At 35.9% G+C, this 24,653-nt stretch overlaps 2 protein-coding genes across 3 annotated transcripts in view; both read right to left on the reverse strand.

Moving 5' to 3' along the window:
• Nucleotide 1: 1 nt before the first annotated feature.
• Nucleotides 2–5,557, reverse strand: LOC138707493 (transmembrane protein 141). The gene is made up of 3 exons (XM_069836994.1): nt 5,209–5,557; nt 3,052–3,229; nt 2–210 (listed from the first exon to the last, which is right to left on the reverse strand). The coding sequence occupies exons 2-3, from the start codon at nt 3,164–3,166 to the stop codon at nt 2–4; spliced, it is 324 nt and encodes a 107-aa protein (XP_069693095.1). The 5' UTR covers nt 3,167–3,229; nt 5,209–5,557.
• A 5,769-nt stretch (nt 5,558–11,326) lies between these two features.
• Zw (glucose-6-phosphate 1-dehydrogenase Zw) overlaps nt 11,327–24,653 on the reverse strand; it is a 93,825-nt gene continuing 80,498 nt past the window's right edge. For both annotated transcript variants that reach the window (XM_069836995.1, XM_069836996.1), the window contains exons 7-10: nt 18,974–19,190; nt 15,893–16,098; nt 14,648–14,808; nt 11,327–13,676 (exon numbers count right to left, since the gene is read on the reverse strand). In XM_069836995.1, coding sequence (XP_069693096.1) covers nt 13,583–13,676; nt 14,648–14,808; nt 15,893–16,098; nt 18,974–19,190 — 678 coding nt within the window. In that variant the 3' untranslated portion in view covers nt 11,327–13,582. The remainder of the gene's footprint in view (nt 13,677–14,647; nt 14,809–15,892; nt 16,099–18,973; nt 19,191–24,653) is intronic.

Raw genomic sequence — 24,653 nt, forward strand, 5'->3', positions numbered from 1 at the left:
CTCAGCTATGGGTGGATTTCTCAGTCTGCTTCAGATATGTATGCTTATCTTCCACAGCCATCCAAGCAGCCTGACAAGACTTTGTACGTTGTGTGGTCACCTGGTATGAGACTGCAGCTGCTAGACAACCTGATACTAAGATATAGTTATTCCTTCCATAAGGAAGGTGTTTCTTCATAAGCGACTGTCCAATGAAAGTACTTGAAAAGGCTGAAATGAAATAAACAGAATACATTCATGTTCATCATCTAATATATAAACTACAGAATGAACAAAACTATGCAGCAATTTTCCTACTGGCACATGCAGGATTGCCAGATTCTCACATCAGGAATCTGGGATAAGTGATGATACTGCGTACCTTAATGTGATTACACATTTTAATTAATTCAGTTTGCAATACAACTGATTTTATATATTTTATGTATTTAAGCTAATTATATAGAAGACCGAAACTTTTAATTTTGTTACATTTTGCTAAATTATGAAATTTTCTTTCGGTTATTGATAAAGTCTGGAAAAATAATATTATATTAAAGCCTGATCCATATAGAAAAAATGCATGATACAGTGTTTAAATCCTATTAATAATAAATCAACTTCCAAAAAGAGTAAAGAATAAAGATACCGGTACTGTATAATACCAAATACATACTATAGCATTATCGTTTTTATTGCAGTACAATCAGATAGGAGGTGCCAGGTGGCATTGACAATGATGTTGTACATACTTTGGACAGGGTCTTGAAAAAATGAATAAGGAATTTTAAAAATAACTTTAAACAAACAAGCAAAACATTGTATGTTTACATTTTTTTTTTTACATTCCAGGACAAATATAACTCAATACAGGACACACCATTAAAATTCAGAACAATCCTGGACATCTGGCAACCACGGGCACATGTGCTACTACACTTGGTTACAAAGACACATCAACACAGCAATTCGGAAGAACACAAACTTATAAAAATTTGTATTGCTACTAGCACTGATGAAGGGTTAGCACGCAGTACTTATGTTCCAATCCAGTGCTTGGACATGAGTTCGAACCTCACTTGGGCTGATTATCTAGTTAAGTTTCTTCAGAGGTATTCCCAACTGTATGGTGAATGTCCGGTAGTCCATGGCATCTCATTATCACCAACACTAGACAACCACAATTTTCAGTTGTTATTTAACGACTCCATATCAACTACTAAATTATTTAGCAGTGATAGCAAGATGGTATTTGGCATGTGACTGAGGATTTTCCATGAGAATACTTAACATTTGTCTTATGGGGGGAATCTCCGAAAAATCCAAAGCAGGAATCGAATGCACGTCCAAGCGCAGCTTCAGATCAGCAGGTAAATGCACTACAGCCTGAGCTTCACACATTTGTTGCAACATTAAATAACTGATATAAATTTTAATAACCATAATTTCAAAATATGTAATCATACAAATAATATAGTTAAAAATGCTCAAAATGTCTGTTTCTATTTCCCAAATATTCCTGGCATCTATTTATGGAATTACCAATCACTCATTGCAGCTCAGTTGACTGGGTACCTTATTGATAGAAACTCGCTATGAATAGGAAAGTTCTAAGTTAATCCCAGGTGGTGGCAGGATAGTTCTCATTCCAGAATGTCCCCAAAGTCCACTTAATCTCCTGTCAAATAAAGTACTCGGGTTTTTCCGATGGTAAACCGCAGTCAGAGCATGGTGCTAACCATGACACTTCTCTTCCAAGGTATGTGGATTTGTTTGTATAATCTATCTTCTAAAGGAATTTTGTATGGTAACGTTTCAATAAGTTAATGAGAGGAACCTGATTCATATAAGCATTTCTGCTATATTTGTACTACTAAAACAAGCGAATACATATTTGTATAAGATAGTATGGTCTGGATTATTCATGCAGAGGTTATTGCTTTGCATGTTATTTGTACATCTGTGTGTGTGAACTTAAAATGCGATACAATAGAGCACTGCCTGCATTCAATTCATAAGAGGCTTCTATCACCATTTATTTGAAATTAAAGTCAAGTGCCATATCTATCATTGTAAGTATCACATGCCAGAAAGAAAAATAAACTGATGTAACAATAAAAAACCGAGATTTTCATGTTTAGTTAGATTCCTGCAGTCTTTACGTATTGCAGGTATGTGTAGTTTTATGTATATCGTCATGGATGAAAAACAGAAGGAATCTGTCATACAATAAAGCAAACTGTTCATAGTGAGTTGCGTGGAGTTATTTTTATAATCCATATGCAATGACAGAAGTTGAGCTCTGCAAGAGGTTAATAGTCTGGTGCAGTGAGGATCACATAAGATTAGTTCCTAAAAAGCTAATTGGTCATCTATTCAGTGTTGTCAACTAATACCATATGTCACCAAAGAGGATAAAGTCACAATGCCATGTACTGAAATTAATAATAATAATAATAATAATAATAATAATAATAATAATAATAATAATAATAATAATCTAGTATTAACAGTATGGACTGGCTCCCCATGTGAGTAAATAACCGAGCCACCCCTATATAAGTAGGAGGCCCTTGCCCTGAAGGGATTTTGTGGGCTTATTATTATTATTATTATTATTATTATTATTAACATTAACAGAAAATTATGAATGCAATAGTGGGAGCCTGCATTCTAGTTTCTCGTATAATGAGAATTACCATGCATTTTCTTCTCTGCTAGATAGTGCCCTGAGAAATCTAAAGTGTTCGATACAATGTAATAATAAAGTACTATCCCTTCACAACTCCATAAAAGCTTCCCATCCACAGAGTTCTTCTCTCAAGCAATGCAGAGTATTGAAATATAAATTACACATGTCATAGAATGATAAATTATCCTAAACAATTATTAAAACACAATTATAATTCAGATTTTTTCCTAAAATTACTAAATTGGCAAAGGATTGTCTCTATATATCAGTCTCAGTTTCATCTTTATGAGAAGCAATTTTTTAAGCGTTTATATAAAACCAAATATTAGGTAATAAAATCGGTATATATTAACATTATCCAGAAATACTACAAATCTTACCCAGCGTGAAAGCTGCAAGACCTGTGAAAAGAGCTCTTGTCATACATTCTAAATATGACCCAAAACCGGGATGAATTGCACTCTGCTGCTTCTTTAATTCATTTATGTTCTCCATTACAATCTATATAATTTCTTCTGTTATCATCCCACTTTGCAGTAATAAACTCCTTCATTTGATCTGTGGAAAAAAGAAAGAAGAAAAGTAGGTTAGCACTGCCAAAACTAAATGTCAGCAGAATGTCAGTACTGCAGTTTGTATGCTTCGTGCTTCAAACAAGACATACAAATTTATATAAGAGATCAGTAGTGACATAAAGATTGGAAATGTATACAGAAAGCTTCAGGCTTCATGTACACATGCCTGAAAAAATTATATGCAGATCTAATGCAAAAGTTTTCTACTATGAGAATTACAACTCATCTTAGAATATACCTCGTCTTACCACGTTTGCAAAATTTTTTTGTGTCCTGTATTTCCTGTTTTCAGAGTAATAAATCGCCCTTGTGCTCGAATGCACCCTCATTCATTCTCAGTTCGACTGTGAAAGAGAAAGTCTAACTTGTATTTTAAAATGGAATAAGGAATGAGGAGTTGTGATAGCTCTGCATAGGGTTGGAAAATCCAAACTCTTAAAAAACTGAAAATCACCCAAACATTTGCACTATCCAGTGGTTCATCGAAGGCTAAGCAATGGAAGTCTGCCCATAAAATGTGAGGTCACCAGCAGCTCATAAGGCAGCGACAGTTCATATTTGGAAGAATCCCATCTGGAAGCTGCAGCCAGTGATGGCTCGAGAGCATCTCGAAAAAATCAATGTCCAGGCTAATCACTGAAATCTTAGTCTTATAGCTTACTATCAGTCTACAGGACATTTCCTGCTGTAGAGGAAGCTGAAATGCAGATGCCTTCTCTAATGGTATGCCAACAATGATCACCAGAGTATTCTCTTTACTGATGAAAGAATCTTTACCATGGAGCTTTCGGGAAGCCAGTTCAAACAGGCAATCATCCCTCCTCAGTCATGATGCGGTGGGTGGTGAGTTATGCTCTTGTCACAAAACTTCATTTTTTTTTTAGAAAAAGTTGTTAAAACCAGTACTTGAGTGTACGAAATCACTATGTTGGAACCACTGTGAAAGACTTGAGCAACACCTTGTTCAGGAATATGCAGTGGATATTCTAGGAAGATTCTGCCCAGCCCATAAGGTAAATTCGACTCATGGGTGGCCTCAGTAAAAGTGTCAAACTTCATCGCTATTGTTGATTTCCCATCTGCCAGCACTGACCTCAATCCACTGGCCTACGAACTGTGGTCAGTGCTTGAGGGCATTACCTGCATGAAGATGCACCCCACAGTTGAAAGTTTAAAGCAGTGGTCGTCAGCACTCGCTGAAATGTGCAATGGGTACGCGGTGCAGTCCCATGTGCACCGTCGTGCAACTGGGAGAGATAGAGAGCATACCCGCTAGCAGCTACGAGAGCACTATAGTGCACTGTGTTTTCTGCGGGTAAGAGAGGCTAGCCCCAGCGTGTTCTGTGCTGACGACCCCTGGTTTAAAGCTTTCCTTTGTGACAGCGGTGGCAGATTTTCCTACGGAGATGTGCGTGCTGCAATAGACGAGCGGCCAGAAAATCTGAGCTTTTGTGGGTGCAAAAGTTGGTCTCTATGTTACAACTAGGATTCAGCAGATTAAAAAAACATCGAAATTAGTCAATCGGGTACAATAATATCATTATTTAAAATGTTACACAGTAAAGTAGTCATTTATTAATTTAAATAACTTAACAGTTAATCAGTGAAACTATGTAAATTAAAATATTTTTAACCATAGTTCTGTTTTTCATTTTACAAGTTGTAACAGTACTAAAGGCTAGAATAGGTATGCATACAAAACGCTTTTGGGTAACTGAAATACAACCTTTAATTCAGTAATTAATTGGTAGTCTACCGTTGTAGTAATAGGGGTAGCGCATGCGCTTCCTGGCCAAGCTATCGAGGTTCGATTCCCGACGTGGGCAATGAAAGATAATTTATTTTCCGTTCACAAGACTGTTCGTCCGTTGTCTTGTGATTGTTCTGTGATGAATCACGCTATTAAAAAGTTCATGCTTACTGGATTTTTAGGCAATTTTTTCTATCTAAAACACCACGTACCCGTATCATAGACAATACTAAAAAATCACTTAAAACACCATTGAACAATACAGAACTGGTTGCGTTCAGCCGGGACAGCGCTGAAATAGCAACAGCACTGAACGCCTTGCTGGCCGACAGCGCTGGAATAGCGGCCGCCATTTTTCGTAGCAAAATTTTTTTCGCTGCAAGCTTGCTGTTAGCCAGCGAAAGTGGAGGGGGTAGACATCAACCAATGGTGCCGGAGTAGACAGAACAATGGCGTGTTTGTTTGTAAACACAGCGGTCTGGTCGTTCAGCCACCAACAGCTGCTGTAACTCAGCAAAAATGACTCGCTATCCCAGCGTTGTCCCGGTTGAACGCAGCCACGAATACTAAACGAGAGATCAACACAACGAAACAATTCACATAACGTGCAGCGCAGCTCCAGAGTTGCCAACAAAAAAAGTAGAAATATCGCTACGTCCCTGACGAAATTTCGCTACGTTCCTCTACATACAATAAGTAAAAAATAGTGTACAAAATGACCAAAATATACGTTTCATGATGAGATTTTCTGTATTACCTACATAAAGAAGGTGCAAATTGAAAGTAGTTCCCTATATTACAATATTTTGACACTATTCGTGGCGTCATCGTTGTTGTTGATAATATTGATTTACAGTACTGTACTTGTTACACAACAAATTATATTAAAAATTTAATGTGGATATGGAGAAGAATGGGGTGTGAATTGGACAGACAGAATAAGAAATTATATATGTTGGAAAGAGTAAGTGAAGAAAGAATTATGCTGAAACTGATCAGGAAGAGAAAAAGGAATTGGTATTTGCCTAGATCATATGTGATCTGGGGTATTTGGTTGGGTCACTGGCTGAGAAGAAACTGCTTACTGAAGGATGCGCTGGAAGGAATGGTGAACGGGAGAAGAGTTCGGAACAGAAAAAAAGATATCTGATGATAGACGACATTAAGATATATGGATCATATTAAGAGGGCCAGGACACATATATACAGACAGTGAAACTGCAGCACGCCAAGAGTGATGTTATAAAAAGGAAAGACATACGATTAGAATATCATACTGACAGCAAATTTGAAATTTATCTTTCTGAATACGAAAATGAATATAGGGGATTACTTCATTATTTTCAAGTGTCCTGGTCTAATAGTGGGGAATTATTGGACAGGTATTTTGAACTACGCGAAAAAATATAAACATTCTTAGAAGGGAAATAAAAAACCTGCTCCAGAGTTACAAGATACAAAGACTGTTTATAATTTATTTGCCAACATAACTCAATCCTTGAATGTTGCTCTATATAGTGAAGGTCATGTGAAAGAAAAAAGGGTATTTACGGTAAAATTATAATTATTTGAATATCATATAACAAATGGGATACTTCCCATTTTCCAAAACTTTCATTTGTGTTACAACTACTGAAATCTGCTGTCATATATAGAAGAAAATGAGATGCTGAGACAGTTACACAAATAATTTTATTCACGATTCCAAGAAGTGGCACATTTTGAATGTGAATGAGATATTTTTCTTGTTCCATTTTACATTGATCTTAATAATGTACCGTATTATCAAATAACAGTTGGAACTGAAAGCCAAGTTAAGGGGTAAGAAAATTATGTGCGATTTTGCTAGCAGTTTCTTTAGGAGACGCATCCCGAGATTCACACACTTGCTTCTTTCAATTTAATTTGTATTTTTTCAGATAAAGTTGTGCAAATCTTACTATCTCTGATCCTCATCCTCATCCTCTCTCATCTCTTATGTGTATACCTATTTATTACGTTATATATTATTAATTACTTACCTTAGATTGAAAGGGATGCAAACCATTGTCGATATAGTCTTTTAATAATACCCCAGAGCAGCGGTCATCAAAACACTGCACACTCGGGCTAGCGTCTCTTACCTGCAGACAAGACACTGCTGGCGGGTATGCTGTCTCTCTATCCCTTGTGCACGACGGAGCAGAGTTCCTTACTCTCCATGCACTCTACACACTTCAAGTGCTGACGACCACTGCCTTAGAGCATCTTGAAGACCATAACTATGACAGCCGATGGAAAACAGCAACCGAGATCTCTTAGTGATTTTTGTGAAGGAATGCGAGTAAGAGGGTGGAATTAAATTATGCGCATGTGTAATAAATGACTGCAAAATAGAGAAAACGTTGCCACAAAGTTGGGATAAACAAATAAAAATAATCTTGAAAATTCTTTAAGTACAAAGTCCAAGATATATTCTCACCCATCTCACCAAATCCTATAACACTCTCACTAAACTCGGCCTACCAATCACTAACTTTGGAGCTATCTGCCACAGATATCAGCCTACTTGTCACAGACTATTTTGTGCAAGTTAGCTATCCCCTCGGCAAACTCTCTAATTCTGTCACTGAACTTGTCCTACGCGCCCGCACGCACGCACACACACACCTACCTTTGCGTATTACTGACTCTTATGTGCAAGATATATCTTTTCTCTCTCTCTAAACTCTCTAACCCTGTCACTAAACTCGGTGCTATTTGTCACAGATCTCTTCCTAACCTGTCACTGAATCTTTTGTTCATGAAATAGCTATACTCTCACTGTTGTTGTTTAGTCAACTGTCCGAAGACAGGTCTGAACCTCACAAGTGATACCAAGAAGGCACCACTTATGAGGAACTAGGCCAGGAAATAATGGGGTAGGGTGGCCAGTTTCTTTCCCCCTCCATTGCATACATCGCTCACTAATTACATATTACACTAATCAGACTTTAGATGCATAGAAACAATTGTTCTTCCTCCAACACATATCGTCAAGTGAGATGTACTGCCTGATAATAGATGTATATATGTATTGGCCCGAGTGTAAGCCGCACCCGAGTATAAGCCGCACCCTTAATTTTAGGGGGAAAGAAGAAAAAAAAAAAGAAAAATTGAGAGCAGAATGAGAAAAAAAGGAAAATTGAGTGCAGTGAAATTTACCTGTCACATTATCCAGTTACAAAACTGTTTACACTATTTAAACACTTTTTCTTCAATTACGGTATTACGTGGGTAAATCACCAAAAATACCGGTACAACTAATCACCGTCTTCTCCAATGTCACTGCTGACTTCACTACTACCGGTACCGGTATTTGTTTCATCACTGTCACTTTGTTCATCACTCTCCGCCCAAAGTGCGTCGTCCTCACTGCCATCCAGAGCATTAGACACGCAGCATTTCTTGAAGCCTTTGATGATTGAATCTGGTGATATCGTGTGCCATGAAGAGAGAATCCACTCACACATAAGGCTGACAGATGGCTTCTTGATCTTCCCAGATGGAGTGAATGCATGACCCCCTTCTAGAAGCCAATCCGAATACTGTTTTCGGAGATGGTCTTTAAAAGGCTTGTTCACGACGACATCAAGCACCTGCAATTTTGATGTCATACCTCCAGGTATGACGACTAGGTCTGTCTTCAATGCAGTAATTCTCTTCTTTACTTCGGGTGTGAGGTTACCTTTAAAGGCATCAAATACTAACATAGCCCTCTTACAGAGCAGCGCACCTGGTCTGCAATTCCAAACCGTAGCTAGCCAGTCCACCATTAGTTCGGTTGTCATTCATCCTTTCTCTTGGCAACGAATCACTAATCCCTTAGGTAAATTCTCCTTGGGCATAGTTTACGCTTCAGAATAACGTACGGAGGCAGTTTTCCTCCATCTGCCGTAACAGCCAGCATCACAGTGATTCTTTGTTTTTCATTTCCAGTTGTTCTCAATGATATGCTTTTCGCCCCTTTATTGTTAACTGTCATATTGCTCGGCATGTCCCAAAATACGGGCGTCTCGTCGGCATTGCCGATCTGGTGTAAGGGGTAAGAGTGGCGCTGACGCAATTCAATGACGTGCCTCTGGAAGTTGATGAGTTTCTCAGTAAAATCCTCTGGCAGTCTCTGTGCTAATGAAGTGCTTCGTCGGAGAACAAGGCCACTTCTACGCATAAACCTGCGGCACCAACCTATACTCCCATGGAATTCTGTCTGTGGAATGTTTAGGGTCTTCGCTATTTCCAACGATTTTACCTGGATTACTTGTCGAGAGATAGGCATCCCTTCTTTCCTTTTGTCTTGTACAAAGGAAAGGACCCTACGTTCTAGTTCAGGGTATTTCCCAGCCTTGGGTCCTCTGAAAGATTTTCTGGTTGTATTGGAATTTTTCAGTTTATCCTCCGAGGCGATCCAGCGTCGCACATTAGACTCATCCACACTAAACTTTTTGCCGGCTTCTCTATTAGACGTACTCCTAGCATGACGAATAACTGCAAGTTTGAAACTAGCGTCGTAACTGCGCCGAATTCCCAAGCTTGTTGAAGCTTTTCTTTCTACGTTTCCACTCATGGCTGAACCCGTAGCTACGTACAAACTGTTTTAATCTGTCCTATCATACAAAAGAGTACGATCACTGTAATATGAAGACTGGTACATTGTTGCGTCATATACCATACGACTGCTGACAATTTCAAACACGAGCGCGTGGCATTGTTGCTCCATTTCAAAATGATAAAATTACCGGTAGCAACATGCGCCACATTTCAAGTTTAAATTTATCGGCCGCGCAAATAAGCCGCACCCCAACTTTTCGAGTTTGAAATTTGAATAAAAAGTGCGGCTTATATTCGGACCAATACGGTATATATCTCAGCCAGAACTTCAATCAGAGGATATTCCCCTCACTAAACATCCTAATTCTGTCGCTGAATTCAGGGCTGTCGCTGAATTCACCCTAGTGTCACTAGCCTCAGGACTCTCTCTCACAAAACTCGGCCTATCACTGAATCTTATGAGCAGGCTTCGAGACTTTGGACCCAATACAATAAGTTTACTGTGCATGCACTATAGGTTGTTGACTCGCTGCAGGTAGACAGAGATGTGTTGAGGTAACAACGTTGCTATAGAGTACAGTACGGTAGTATGGGGAAACACACATATGTACATTCTGAAAGTAAATATGCATTAAACAATGACAATGTCAAAAGAATGTGAAAAGCATTTATTCTCCTGTCTTTTATAAGCATTTGTGTTTAATTATACACAGTGTTAATGGTGGAAATAAACATGTGGCAATTTTATTTTTTTTTCATTTATCCTATTGGTCGTCTTTAGGAAGTGCAGTTACAGTACCGAATTGCAATGTACCTACTGCAAGATACATTCTCAGTGTCTCAAATGTAAATCTTTTTCGGTTATCTGCCAAAGTTTGTACTGTAGAAAGCTGCGCTCTACGTCGCATGACGTGATAGGAGCAAAACGAAAAAATCTAACATCATTGCAGTCTCTAAGAGACAGTTCTTTATTCTCGGGTGACTCTCTGTCCACTAATTTGCTGTTTATGTTACAAAATGCTCCATATCCGTTATTTTTACATAAAATTGATTTCCACTTGTTTTACACGTTCAGTACCCGGTGTACTTGGTGTCTCATTAATTCTCTGTGTCAATTCCTCAATTTGAGGGCTTCCGGCATCTCTTGCTCTGACTTTTCTAACCGTGTAATAGTTTCAGATACAGTTTGAAATTAGGTTTGTATGAAAATTATTCGTCAGAACCTTCAAATTCAGAGCGTTTTCCTTTGCATATTTGTTGTCATTCATTCTACAGTACCCCCACCCACTGTATGCTTTACCACTATATTCAGTGCGCCGTTATGCGGATTTCCCACTGAACTGCTCTATCGGGTCCGAAGTCTCGAAGCCTGCTTATGAGTAAGATATACCTATCCTCTGAACAAACACTCTAACCCTGTCACTGAATTTGTGACTATCTGTCACAGAAATCAGCTTACGTGTCACTTAACCAAGACTCTTATAATTTCGTAGTATTAACAGAGGTGCTAGTAAAGCGAGTATATTATGGGTGCAGGTTTAGTGAGATCATCAGTGGTGAGAGTGGAATCGGTACATATGGTTGCATGGACTGCAGTTGTGCAGACAGAGGGAAACAGTAGTGAGGTATAGACATAGTAGTGTAGTGGGGCTGTTTGACAGTCACTACAATTTATCCAGGCTACACATAATTTTTCCCTAGAAGCAGATCTATATGATCCTTGTAAAATCATTTATGCCTGTAAAGAAATAAAATAAGAAATTGTTTTGTTTATAAAACAGTTTATTTTCTCATTGCATCTTAATTAAAAACAATCGAACTATGTTCATGTTTTCCAATAAAATAGTACTTAAATATATTTCATAAAATAAATATCTGACAAATGTATCGAGGAGTAGAAAAGCAAATTAGTTATGGAATGCTGTCCTATTTTATAAAATGACACAGCCAACTCTAAACCCAACAGGAAAATGACAAGTTTAACACTGACGCAATGAATTCATCTGCAGTACACTCACTTCAGTTCAGCAATAGACTCTCAAAATAAACACAAATACGCTGAGGAATGAGGTGTTTCATTTTTCATGTTATTAAATTCTGTGAAAAAAGGGATACGATACATATCGAAAGAATACTAAACATATGTGCTCCATGTTTGAATTAAGTAAGGAAACAATGTGCAAAATTAGGAATGAAGGCAAGTGCAGAAATGGAGGAAAAACTATTGTCAACTTCAGATAAGAAGAAAAGTTTTCTGATAATAAAATTAAATGTGATGACTGGGACTTGAATGTTATTATAATGACAGCTTCTAAGCTATTTGACAATAAAAAATATTTCTTACACTACAGAAATTATTACATTTCTGAAAATTTGGAACTGACTTCAAGGGCAGTAGGGAAACTCTCGAGACAAATGGCAAAAAAGTCTGCTTTCAAAAAGATAAAAGCATTTTATGGAAGAACAAAATTATATTATTGCGAAGCAGATGAGTTACTTGCGATTTATCAAACGAACTGCAGTCATCGAGAAAAGGCTCACTGTCTAGGCCTACACTGAAAAAACCTGGACTCACGCACATTATAGAGTGAACAAGTGTTGGCAAAATGAAAGTGATCCAGGGGTCTTAACTAATAGTAGTGCAGACCAATGACATTTGGGAGAGGGGAAGAATGGGCTTTTTATTTCTGATGCCTTTTTAATGTACGATTCCATGTCTCATATCATACTGCCGACTACTATGATTATATAAATGACAACAATTTCAGAAACTGGACTATAAATCAATTGATTTCACTGTTACTAGGGAAAGTCCTTGATAATGTTTCCGATCATAAGGCATAGGAAACTCACTCACTCTCTTTATGAACTTCAATAGTCTGTTGTTAAGGGCACTCTCTTCAAACTCCAGTACCTGTATGTTTGTTATTAAGCTTATGAACATTAATGTACCTTTCCAGATCCGAACTTCTCGCTCTAGTAGGCAAATATACAGTCCTTATATTCAATAGACAGGATTTTAGCATCCGGATTTATATCCTATTGAACTGGTTTGGAATATAACAAAGCAAAAAAATTGTGCAGAATGTTTCTAACCTGTCAATTTCTGATCTCAAAAATTAACACCCTAAGTTTTCAGAAATGTTACAAAAGATGAGTGGGTTGCTGCAGTTACACACGTCTATAATATTTTTAAAGAATATTAGAGAATAAATGGTCTGATGGATGAAGAAATAAATAAATTCATAATTAATGTAGGCACAGACAATGACAACGAATCATATGAAAATGAGGTTGTGATGGATAGGTTGAATGAAGAAAATTAAAAGGAAATTAAAAGGATACAGAAGTGCAAGTTGGAGTTCAACAGGTACAGTCGACAAAATAGTGGACTTACTGCAGTGGAATGAGTAGAAACTGTAGCGTGAAATGTATCCTTGTGAAACAATAGTGTTAATAACGAAAAAAAGTTTGGTCGTGGTTTATATGTAAGTAACTAATACTAATTTTTCAATATTAACAGGTAGCCTATGTTTTACAATTTCACAAATTAATTAATTTTTTATTTAAAAAAAGATTCTCATATATATTATTTAAATTTCTTTTTACATTTGACATCACAATTGCAATTAAGTTAATGAAAGGCGCGAAACATGCGTCAGATTTCATTGTACCCGTACAGTACATTACAATCGTACTTCAGTTCTGAATAGACACTAGTGTGGCCACCAGTCTCAGGTTCAGAGTTTGCTGTATCAGGTTATGCACATGGTACACAAAAGAATGTGTGCATCATCTTATTTCTTTTTATAATTTAATGTAAAGTATATAATTAAAATCTGAGTATATCTATAGCAACTTTAAGTATTATAAGTGCGTCTTGTACAAAAGATATCAGCACTGAATTCTGTTTAATCATTTCACTGTCGTCCTATGGATCTATACACAAATGGAATGGATTAAGAAGCTTTATGTACAATATTTATGCACAGTTAGGGCATGTCGTAAGTAATGACATTAGTGGTTTTTTACCCACTTATATGATCCATAATACTTGAAGTCATGTTTGTTGCACATCTCATCACCTTCTCTTGGTCCTCGCGACCCATACCTGGAAAAGATAAACACACATATTTATTTTTAATCTTTGGCTTATTATTTAACCTCCTTCTTTATACAGACTTGCAGTGTATGAGAAGGCATCTTTAGACCAACACTACACTCTTACAATTCAATCCTCTCTCAAAATGTGTTCAGCATGAAGCAGGGCCACAGTTTTTGTGCCCAATGACTAATTGTACTGCAATCGACAGCATCTTCCTCATACACTTGCTGTAACCTCTTGTGGATGTTTCCTACCATATCATGCTAGCATACAAAAAACTTAATTATGGTTCTTTGCTTCTGACTGACTCAAATGCAGCAGAAATTTTGAATTAGTGCTGCAGTTGCAACCCTCGCGGGAAGTAAATGAAATAAGTTGGAAAAGAAGAAGGAAGGATATTTCTACGCACTGTGTAAGTAGCAAAGCTGTGAATTAGAAGTTGTTTTAAAAAATGTGGTGTATTACTTTTATAGTGACTCTCGAACAATGAGGACCTTGTAGCTCTGTAGGTATTATTTTTTTTGATATTGTCTAACATGTAGGTGTGTAACACTTTCCTTTGAACACTGTATAATGAATTTATATAGACCGAAAAATTTTCTATATATTATACAGTATACACTCTTTTGTTAATTTTGTATTAGTAAAATTATTTTCAATATACTGCATATTTTTATTACTCGTACAATCTTAAGAAAATATAAATTGAAGACCTACCTTTCCAAAAGGGGCAAAGTGTTAAAAACAAGTTTCTCAGATACTGATGAAAAACACATTGCCAAATGCATGTTGAGATACTTCCAACACAACATTTTGGCGCACGAATGAGTCATAGCTGAACTACAACAGAGCCCATTTAGTATGATATGCTCATACGGATGTACTATCTTCCTTAGACTGAATAAAATGAAATTAAACAAATTGGCACTTAGCCCCTTTGGAAAGATAGGTCTTCAATTGTCTTTCTGAATACTAACACATATGGAATTGGTTGTATCTTCTCAGATTCAATACGGTGAAGCAGAGGAGTAAAAATCCTCCAAGCCTCAGACAGTTCATCAGATCGAACAAAGTGCATCTGTGAACCGCAGAATACATCCAGAATAAGTCGTTCATATGCGTCCGGCATCTTGACCTCCTGCAAGAAATATTTCCACACAATATAACATGAAATTTTCCTTCAAAAAATTCATTAAACAATTTTCGTGTTTTCATAAGTTAACGATTCTCATAAGAATTACACAAAAATTCGTACTCAAATATTTTATATTTTATTTAATTCTATAAAAACACTGTAGGCACAATGTTATGTTTGTCATATACAAAATAATATGAATTAATTAATCTATGACTTCATTGCTTAAAATTGGCTTTTAATATTATCAACCTGCAGTATGAACTAAACACTCTTATAACTAATTTAATAATGAAAACTGAACTGCAAACATAAGAAAATGAAGAATATATTATCACTCTAAATAGCTGTTCACAATATAGTATTGATTCCCTATTCAATATAAGTTAATTGCCAAATTCTACTTGAATTTGCTTGCATTGCGTCAAGAAGCATTGAAAGCATAAACATAGTTATCCATAAATCCTCTGAACATTTAAAATTGCTTGCAGAGAGAGAGTCAAGTGTTTTCCCTTTCCCTTCCTTTTCTTATTTATTTCTTTTCTATCATTCTTATCTTCCCATGACCAATGATTTGCTGATAAAATCATCACTTGTACTGTATTTGTAAACTTGAGATTAGTACAACTTCCAAGTACCTAATATTTCTTAAACTTAATGAATTGAAATAAAATGGTTTACTAAAATACACAATTTTACAAAAATACCTATTCTGAAGCCCTGTTACAGAGTGATTTTCTTAGGAATTAAACTGACAGATTTTATTTCTTACCTATAGAGTGCAAGAACTTGTGAACTTCAATTTAGAAAACGTGTTTATTATCTCCAATTTACTATATGTAATCAAGATATTTCCACTATTTTAAAGCCTTCATTTATATAGTGAGAGGTGTAGGCCTATTTATTTATTAATTGTGCAATGCCTCTAGAAGTTTCTAAATTTAATCAGGATATTTGGAAGTAACATCCATCTGTGTGTACTTCTGTGTGAATAAATAAACTTTAAAAGAATAATAAAATTAACTACAATTACTGGAATCAATGCATAGGTACTCATAGACAGTGTGGAAAGAAAATAGCTTTTTACCTTGTATCTGCTGCCATACGTAAGGTCGAGCTCAGTCTCTTCCATATCAAAAGTCATTCCAGGAGTTTTCGTCATCATTTTTACATACACAGCCTCTCCAGGCTGTACTCTGATCACTAGTTCATTTCGCTTCAGTTTTCCACTGAAGATGTCACCAGGTACGTCACGGTATTGGATTCGAACTTCAGCTTTTCGTTCATTCAATGCTGAAAAAAAAAAATTAATTTATTATTGTTGCAACCAGACAAAATTTATTTCACGATTCCTAACACAATGATTATTCTTAAAATAAATACATTTACTTTAATCTGGATGTCATCCTTGGTGGTCAGTCTTATATCTTAGTTTGCCAGACTCAAAGAAAACCGAATTTTGAGGGGATAAGAACTGTTTTTCTGAAGGGAAAGATTTTAAGGAACATGTTTTGTATGCTGGTATCATAGCATGTATGCCGCAAAAGGTCTCTTGTGCTCCAGTTCTTTCCTAGCTTTTCAATTTCAAATTTCAGGATGTGAATATCTTGGTCCTTTCAGAGTTTCATACTCCAGAAAATCTTCTCAGAATCTCCACATTGAAAACTGAAAATATACCTTCCTTCTCAGAAGACTTCCATGGTTTGTAAATTTTCAATGAAGAGACTGTGTCGATTAATAATTATCTTTACATATTTCTAATCTTTCTTTTTTTCAGTTGAATTAAGATTTTGCCCATATTGTTAATACGACTTTCTTCCTTCTCACTATAAAAAAATTCATTCCATTTTTCACTGCTGTAATAGAAAATATTAAAGAAAGTTAAAAATTGTTGACTAGTGAAATTAAAAACTGCCTCTAAAATATGTTGGGTCATATTCTGCAATGACATACATATTGCAAAAATAGAAATTCTGTATATAGCATTTCTTAAAATCATTCAAAGAATATGTCTTATGAATAGGACCCAAATTTATGGTAGGTCATGTATTTTCCCTTTTCTTATTTCCACTGTAAACTTAAAATAAACATGTCTTAACATATTCTGAATGAAATTAGATGCTTTTTCTTGGTCACATAATAACATATTTTAGCCTCTTTTTAGACTTTCCTCATAATTTCGATCATCTTTTATAATTAGGTCATATTTCAGTCAAATTTCATTCCTTTTTAATGCATCCTTTTTAATCATTTGCTTACCAGTTGTTTTACAAAAGATTTTACATATCCCTGAATTGTCGCTTGTAACTTCTCAGAATTTTCTTTTAAATCAATGAAGTGAATAAGTTTCCTGAAATTCCAATTATTGGTGTAAATATATTTTCCAACATCAGAAATTAAAGGAAATTGCCCCTACTGTACCACTGCCTCCCCAGCCCATCCTCACGTGTTGGGACTGGAATCAAGGGTACTGTACACTCTGCAAGACTGGTGATATTCTGTGCAATAAGTCAGTAATATTCGATGAAGATGAGCCTGAATTCAACAGCAGTCATTTAACTTACTTCAAATATGCTCCATTAACATCTTGAGATGTTTAGCGCAGCTTTTTACATGACCAATCTATGCTCACAGAAAGTAATTTCCCCCCCCCCCTCAATTTGAAATCTTTAAAATTTATGTGATTTGCTACTGCAATTCTGTATAACATTCCATCATTGTGTAATATTTCTGTTCTTTATATGTTCAATGAAATGTTATCTGACTTAACTCTAGATTGAATATTATATACCGGTAAGTGACAAATTTTAATAATATAGATCAATACTTAAATAAGTGTTGTATTTTTAAAACAATGAGTAAAATTCTATTTCGAACAAAGGGTAGATAACACATTAAAAAGTCAGAAAATGATTAGGTCATATTATGGTCATATTTTCACAGTCTTTAAGGTCATAAATGCTTGCTTTTTCTAATATTTTTTCAGTCATAAACACACAGGCTCTACTTATGACCAGGGGCAGCCTGTCCTTATGTGCTACAGTGCTACAGTGCTACAGCACAATGATAATTTTTGCTCAAATAATGTATTTGCAATGCCACCATAGTATCTGATCTGCCATTTGACAATTTCCCGTGGTTATGTTCATGGCGCGTTATAGAGTATTTAGTTCTTCAGTCTTAGCTCTTTGGTGCCTCAGGGGGTACAATGTGCTACTCAAAAGTCTACATGAGAATGTAGACAATTAATGCGGATGTGCGAAGCTGAAATCACTGCCCTGATTGGCTATTTTTTCGCGGGAAAGTGCTGTAGTCAGCTTCAGCACAACACAGCTTGGAGATTGCAAAAGTAAAGCGTAACGAAAGAATGCTTGTTTGTGGAAGGACTCGGAACTATTTACAATGTAGGCCTATTTGGTAATTCAAGTGTCTGACTGCTGCTGCCGTCTACCTGGTTTTTGAGGTTCCTCCTGAACCAGTCAGCAAGCGACGGAGAATGGAATCCCAGAAAACTGAAGCCAAGGAAGTATGTGACCGTATAATTCAGAAAACTACTCACCGTTTCCAGTCTTTAAGCTATCTAGACGCAACAAAATTGTTAAACAGCAAATTTTGTGGCAATTTTTCGCATAGCCTAATTTTCCTGAATGCGAACTTGAAGTTGCTGTCAACAGCTATATTGTACTGAACAAAAGAGTGTTAAAGACACAACTTTAAGTTCTATACGGAACACCTGCCTTCCGGAATATAGATGGAGCTGTTCAATTGTTACGATACATAGCATCCAACAATTCACAGGATCCGTTCTGTGAAATAACGAAGTTGTTAAATATTTTGGTTACAACACCAATGACCACTGCTGAGCCAGAAAGATGTTTTCTTGCTTGAAACGCATAAAAACGTTTTTAAGGAACACTATGTCCCAGGATCGCCTCACTGCTCTTGCAACACTGTCAATAGAAAAGAGTATGATGTCCAAGATGAAGGGTTTAACACCAGGGTAATTGACAAGTTCTGCAGTAGGAAGGAACGTCGTATGGATTTCATATTTCGTCACTAGGCGAGTCTCAAATTAAGATAAATACATATAAGTGTATACAGTAGGCCAATATAGGAATTGTAGCACACTCATTATTTTGACCACCAGCTGCTACTGCTTATGACTAACCTTTGCCACAGCGTAAAATGAAGGGAACACCATCCCAACGTTCATTGTTAATCTTGAGTACAGCAAGAGCAAATGTTGCAGTGTTGGAGCCTTTTGGGACTGTAAGGTCATCTAAGTAACCATATTTAGCATCGCCTTCTCCATCTGGATTTCCAACATATTGGCCCAACACAGCATCCTCCAATTCCAATGGCTTGATGCATCTTAACACTTTCACCTAAAAATATAAATGTAAACAAGAGGAATAAGAAAATGTAAAGATAAATTAAGATATCATGATCAAACAATGTAATGAATTAAAATTTGGAAGTTTCATTAATGTTAATAAGGCTTTAAATATATTACAACTTGAATTGTTTGCACTTGCACGAAGACTGAGAAAATTTAATTTAAAAAATTGTTGTAAACTCCATATAATTTTTCGCTTAAAACTTGGAAATAAGAAAGGTATTCTTCCAAATAAATTCACATAAAATGGCTATTCATATACTGTACTCATTTATAATATTATTGTATTCTTTACAAAATTCACTGCTTAAAGTGATTTGAATGGCAAGATATATTAGTGGGTTCTATCTGATTCTAAACATATTTTTTTCCTCCAATATTCAGTAACACTGTTATTCGCTACTTGTTTTTTTGTGGTAATTTACCCACTTGTAAACAGTGACAACTAATACTCCAAGAAAGTTAGTAGTAATATTATTGTATGTAAAGTGCGCAGTTTATTGAGTATCAAGATTCAACATGAGTGAGAAAGAGCCAATAAATTTTGTGTACACTCCTCTTTAAGGAACAGGTTTCTTCTACGTGCTGGAAAGCTATGACAAAGGAATCTAAGCTTTATTTTCCTTTCGGAGGAAGTTATGGTTACGATTTTTTTGCCCTTCAAAATCCATTGCCTTGACCAGGTTTTTTAACCCGTGAACCTCTAATCCAATGGCCAGACCACTGAGGACGACTTTATGGAAGGGGCCTCTATAACAGCTTCCACCTCCCAGACAGGATAAAAACTTACACTAAAATCGAAATAAAACAGAAATAATTCTGTATATATAGGTAGCAACTAACTAATTCTAAAAAGGTAAAGTCAATTCCATTATAGACTAAATCGGCCCTAAAGGTGGTGGCACTAGAGGTAGTAGAGATGTTAGCAGTATGTACCTGCCACCTTTTACCCCCCAGAGAATTACCCCTGCTACTCACTTCTGTTAGAAACTGAATAAACCCCAAGACTATAGTGCAGCCGAACTCAATGGAGAAAATCTATGACCCCATCAAGAATCGAAAACTAATTTCTTTCAGAAAATCGTATCTTTCTTCATTTGAACTACAATGAAATGGAGTGAATTATGTTTCTAATTTGAAATGAGTATCTATTAATTTTTAACAAGATTAACTACATTTCACGTGCATCATTAAATTGACTATTACATGCTGAATATGAACCAGATCTATCCAAAAGTTTTGGGAGAAGTTGCTGTACATAGACAGCAAACCTAAAACCAATTTTTCAGAGATTCTGAAAACTTGTATCATTGAGGAAACCTCGAAACACACTTTCACAGCTTCACAGCTTCACAATAATTTCTGTCTAAATTTCGTATGCTGATGAAATAAAGATACAAAATAAAATGCCGAACAAAATGAACCTAACATCTAACAAATAAAATATATCTGGTGGGGATGAATATTAAAGAATGTAATCTACTACCGCTATGGCACAGTGATAGTGCAAATGCTTCCCAACCAAGCATTATATGGCTCAATTTATGACAAGGGTGTAATTAATCTCCATTCCACGGAACTGAGTCCTATACTTGTCCTGGAGCATCTCCATGGTAGTCCTGCATATTTCTGACTATACACGATCAGGTAGGCCCACAACATGAGAGAATCTAATGTTGGTCCGTAGAAAGACCAAAAGCATCTAGATGATACTGTAGCACTTCCTGAAGAAGAAGAAGAAGAAGAAGAAGAAGAAGTAGTAGTAGTAGTAGTAGTAGAAAAAGACTAAAGTATTGAAATAAAGTACATTTGAAATATGTTGCGAGGTTGTATCATGAAGCAACTGGAATAAGTTCCAACAGACGATGTGTCCTTAAATGTCTAGTGTTTTATTTTATAAACATCAGTAAGGTAAAGAGCCTCACAAGTTATGGAATTCCCTAACAGCACATCAAATGAAAGCAGTCCACATAATACTGACTCACGAGAAATTTTCCTTCAGTACGAAGCAGATTTTGTTCACTGACTTTGTTATACTTCAGTTTTATTTTTACTTTTCGAACTCTTCCTCTGCCTTCAAAGGTATATTTCCTCTTCTGAATAGTAATTCAGGGTTTAATTTAGAAATCTTCCTTCATTTTGCATTCTCTGTAGGTGTGAATTTCAGTTTTATTATAACAATACTTCACTTTATCGTTAATGGGATATATATTCAATTAGTTGGGCACACCATTAGCCAAATGGCTAGAGTGTCTGCTATCCCAAGCTGGTAACCTGGATCTGAATCCCAGCGAGTGAAAATGGAATTTGTGGTGGACAAAGACAGTGTTGGTGGTAGGTTTTTGCAGAGTACTCCAACTTCTCCTACTGGGATTCTTCCATTCCTCCATCATCATAATAATAGTAGTTCGCCTCCCTTGGTGCACTGAGGACAATGCTGAAGCAGAGGCAAAAAAAAAAAAAAACTACGGCTTCGTCGCATCACTCCTAAATGGGGATTCTTGGGTGAATGATGCAGAATTAAGTACCCATCATTGAGCAGAAAAAGAGAGTCAATTAGTTTCTAATAGTTCTAACTATTATTCAAAATTAAATTATTAAAAATTTCATTTTCGCATTTGGATTCCACTTTTTCTTTTTTTTTTCTATGTTTACCCACGTCTGTTGACAAAAATCTAAATGTTCAATGACATTAAAATAAAATTCACTGGTGCCGACTCCAGGAGTACAGGGGCGAACATGTTCTTCTGGTCTGATAAATATTTTTTGAAAACAATGCACGAACATGTTATGTGAAACAGTAGTTAAATTACAACAGTTAATTAGATACAAACGAAATATAATTTCTTATTACAGTCATGTCGCTTTGACTTCGGATGTAACATAAATATAAGCTGAAACAGGTAAAAATTAATACGAACTTTATGTTAAGTGTAGTAGCTGTGTATCACATGAGTACAATTACATATACCACCTGATAACTCATGATTCCTTCCTGCTCCCATACTTGAAGTAAAAAGTCGCCACCTATGATACAGTACCATTATCAGGACTATGTTTAATAATAGGCTACACATGAATTTAAATACTATTATAGTCACAATCATACCATGGTATGAAAGAAAAATTTCACAACATCGAGCGGGAATCGAACCTGCGACTTCCTGTTCTCCGGTCAGGTGCTCTACCACTGAGCTATCGAATTCGTCTCACGCCAAAGGCTTGGAATTATCCTTTCATACTGGCGACTCTGTTATAGAGTACTGTCCATAGCGTCTGATCTAGTCAGCACTGCTTATGGGTTGAAAGAAACTTTACAAATGTAAGGTTCGATTCCCGCTCGAGGTTGTGAAATTTTTCTTTCATACCATGGCATGATTGTGACTATAATAGTATTTAAATTCATTAATATGTCACATCAACGGACGTGTATATGTCACCAAACATCGTAAGCTGAAGATTACATTTGTAAAGTTTCTTTCAACCCATAAGCAGTGCTGACTAGATCAGACGCTATGGACAGTACTCTATAACAGAGTCGCCAGTATGAAAGGATAATTCCAAGCCTTTGGCGTGAGACGAACTCGATAGCTCAGTGGTAGAGCGCCTGATGGAGAACAGGAAGTCGCAGGTTCGATTCCCGCTCGAGGTTGTGAAATTTTTCTTTCATACCACGGCATGATTGTGACTATAGGCTACACAATTATCGAACTATTAGTATATACAACAAATTCATCACTCATTGTACTATTACTCCAATTTCGTTTAATTTTTCATATAAACAAGATGTGAAATCTATTGGTGATAATAAACAATATAATCCTTTCGATTAAATAACTAGAAATATTATTTATATATATACATACACACACAAGTTATATACATATAAGGTCTACCCCTTCTATACACTGTCATCACTGACACAAAGAAACTAATAAACACATAGAACCAGCTCAAAATAAAGCTTGTTTATACATTAAGGATGTAATCAAAATTAAATTTCGGAGTTTCAAATGCTGGACAGAGAAGTGCGCAGTGTGCACCCTAAGCAGAATATAAGGTCTAACAAGGCTACAGTTTTATAATACATATATAAATAGAACAATTTAGAATATACTGAATATTGAAAGCAACTTCAAAGTGAACTGAATGTCACGAGGATCATAATAATATCGTATTGTGCAAGAAACTAGGTAGAGTAAAGAGAGAGAGAGGGTGCACATGCAGACATGAGTACTGACATGACAAGAGGTGCAATGACCCACATCACAACAATCAATCAGGCACAAAAAGTAGCAAATACTGTGAACGAATTGTTTTAATTATTACAGTTGCATGTAGCTTTCGAGTAATTTTCAGTTTCCGAGAAAAAGTTGTGAAATGAGATTTTTACATTCTTTTAAACAATTCTTGTGTATGGATGTAAACATTACAAAATATTATGCATAATTTTACTTTAAACTAAACCATGATCAGATGTACCTATATCAGTCTTAAATTCGTGTTTCATTGCCCCACAATATTGAACAATGATGACACAAAACTAACTCTGAGAAGTCAACCTACCTTTAGCTATTGTGAAGACCTGAAAATTAAAAAAGACGCTAATTAAGGCTGCAAATGTGTATTGATGTTGATTTAAAATACAATTTTAATACAAATATTTTAATAATACAAAGATAATTTCTATATTCGCTAATATCCCTATATATGTAATGAATCAGCTTATATCTAACAGAGAAATTTTCTTTTTTGTTTCTAAGATAGAAAATTATGTCCACAAAGAATGCCAGTATCATGTTTATATAATTTTACTCTAAACTTCATCCAAAATAAGTGTGTTAGTCAATGCAACATATTATATTGGTGTAAATAATGCTGTTACATATATGCAAGTGTCGCTCAAACTCTCCTCAAACTCTACTGTACGAGGGCAGGGCCAAAAGTTGACATCACGGCCCACAGAAACATGTTCATTACGACAGAAAAGCTCATCTTTCTTTACTTCTTCCTAAATTCATCTATCAGAGCGATTAATTTTTGTCACCTTTCCAGAAATTCATAAATATCCTTAAGGCAACACTCTATTTTGACATCCTATAGGCAACCAGACACAGCATGTTCCATCATCTCGAAGTGTTGGCTTTGCATTCAGTCCATCATGAAAACAGATGATAATCAAAGGATTTTTTTTTTATCTGGAATGTGCAATGTAAGGTCAAGAAAAAAAAAACACCCCCCCCCCCCGGTCCCTCGCGAAATAATTGTGAATTCCACCTTTCAATTCAGAACATTTTTTTCTCTATTTTAACATTGTTTTTTTAAATGACACTATATATTTACTATTCAATATTTCAATTAAGCTCGTCAAGACCTTTTCAAAAATATATCACAGTGGGCCATTCTTATAAACACAGTGTTAATAAATGGAATGTTATTTGTGCCTTGACAG

Source organism: Periplaneta americana, chromosome 10 (genome assembly GCF_040183065.1).
Source record: "Periplaneta americana isolate PAMFEO1 chromosome 10, P.americana_PAMFEO1_priV1, whole genome shotgun sequence".
Lineage (NCBI taxonomy): Eukaryota > Metazoa > Arthropoda > Insecta > Blattodea > Blattidae > Periplaneta > Periplaneta americana.

Coding starts and splice junctions, on each gene's coding strand:
- LOC138707493 (XM_069836994.1), bottom strand. CDS start 3,166: ATGGAGAACATAAATGAATTAAAGAAGCAGCAGAGTGCAATTCATCCC. Junction 211..3,051: donor TCTTGCAGCTTTCACGCTGG/GTAAGATTTGTA, acceptor ATTTCATTTCAG/CCTTTTCAAGTACTTTCATT.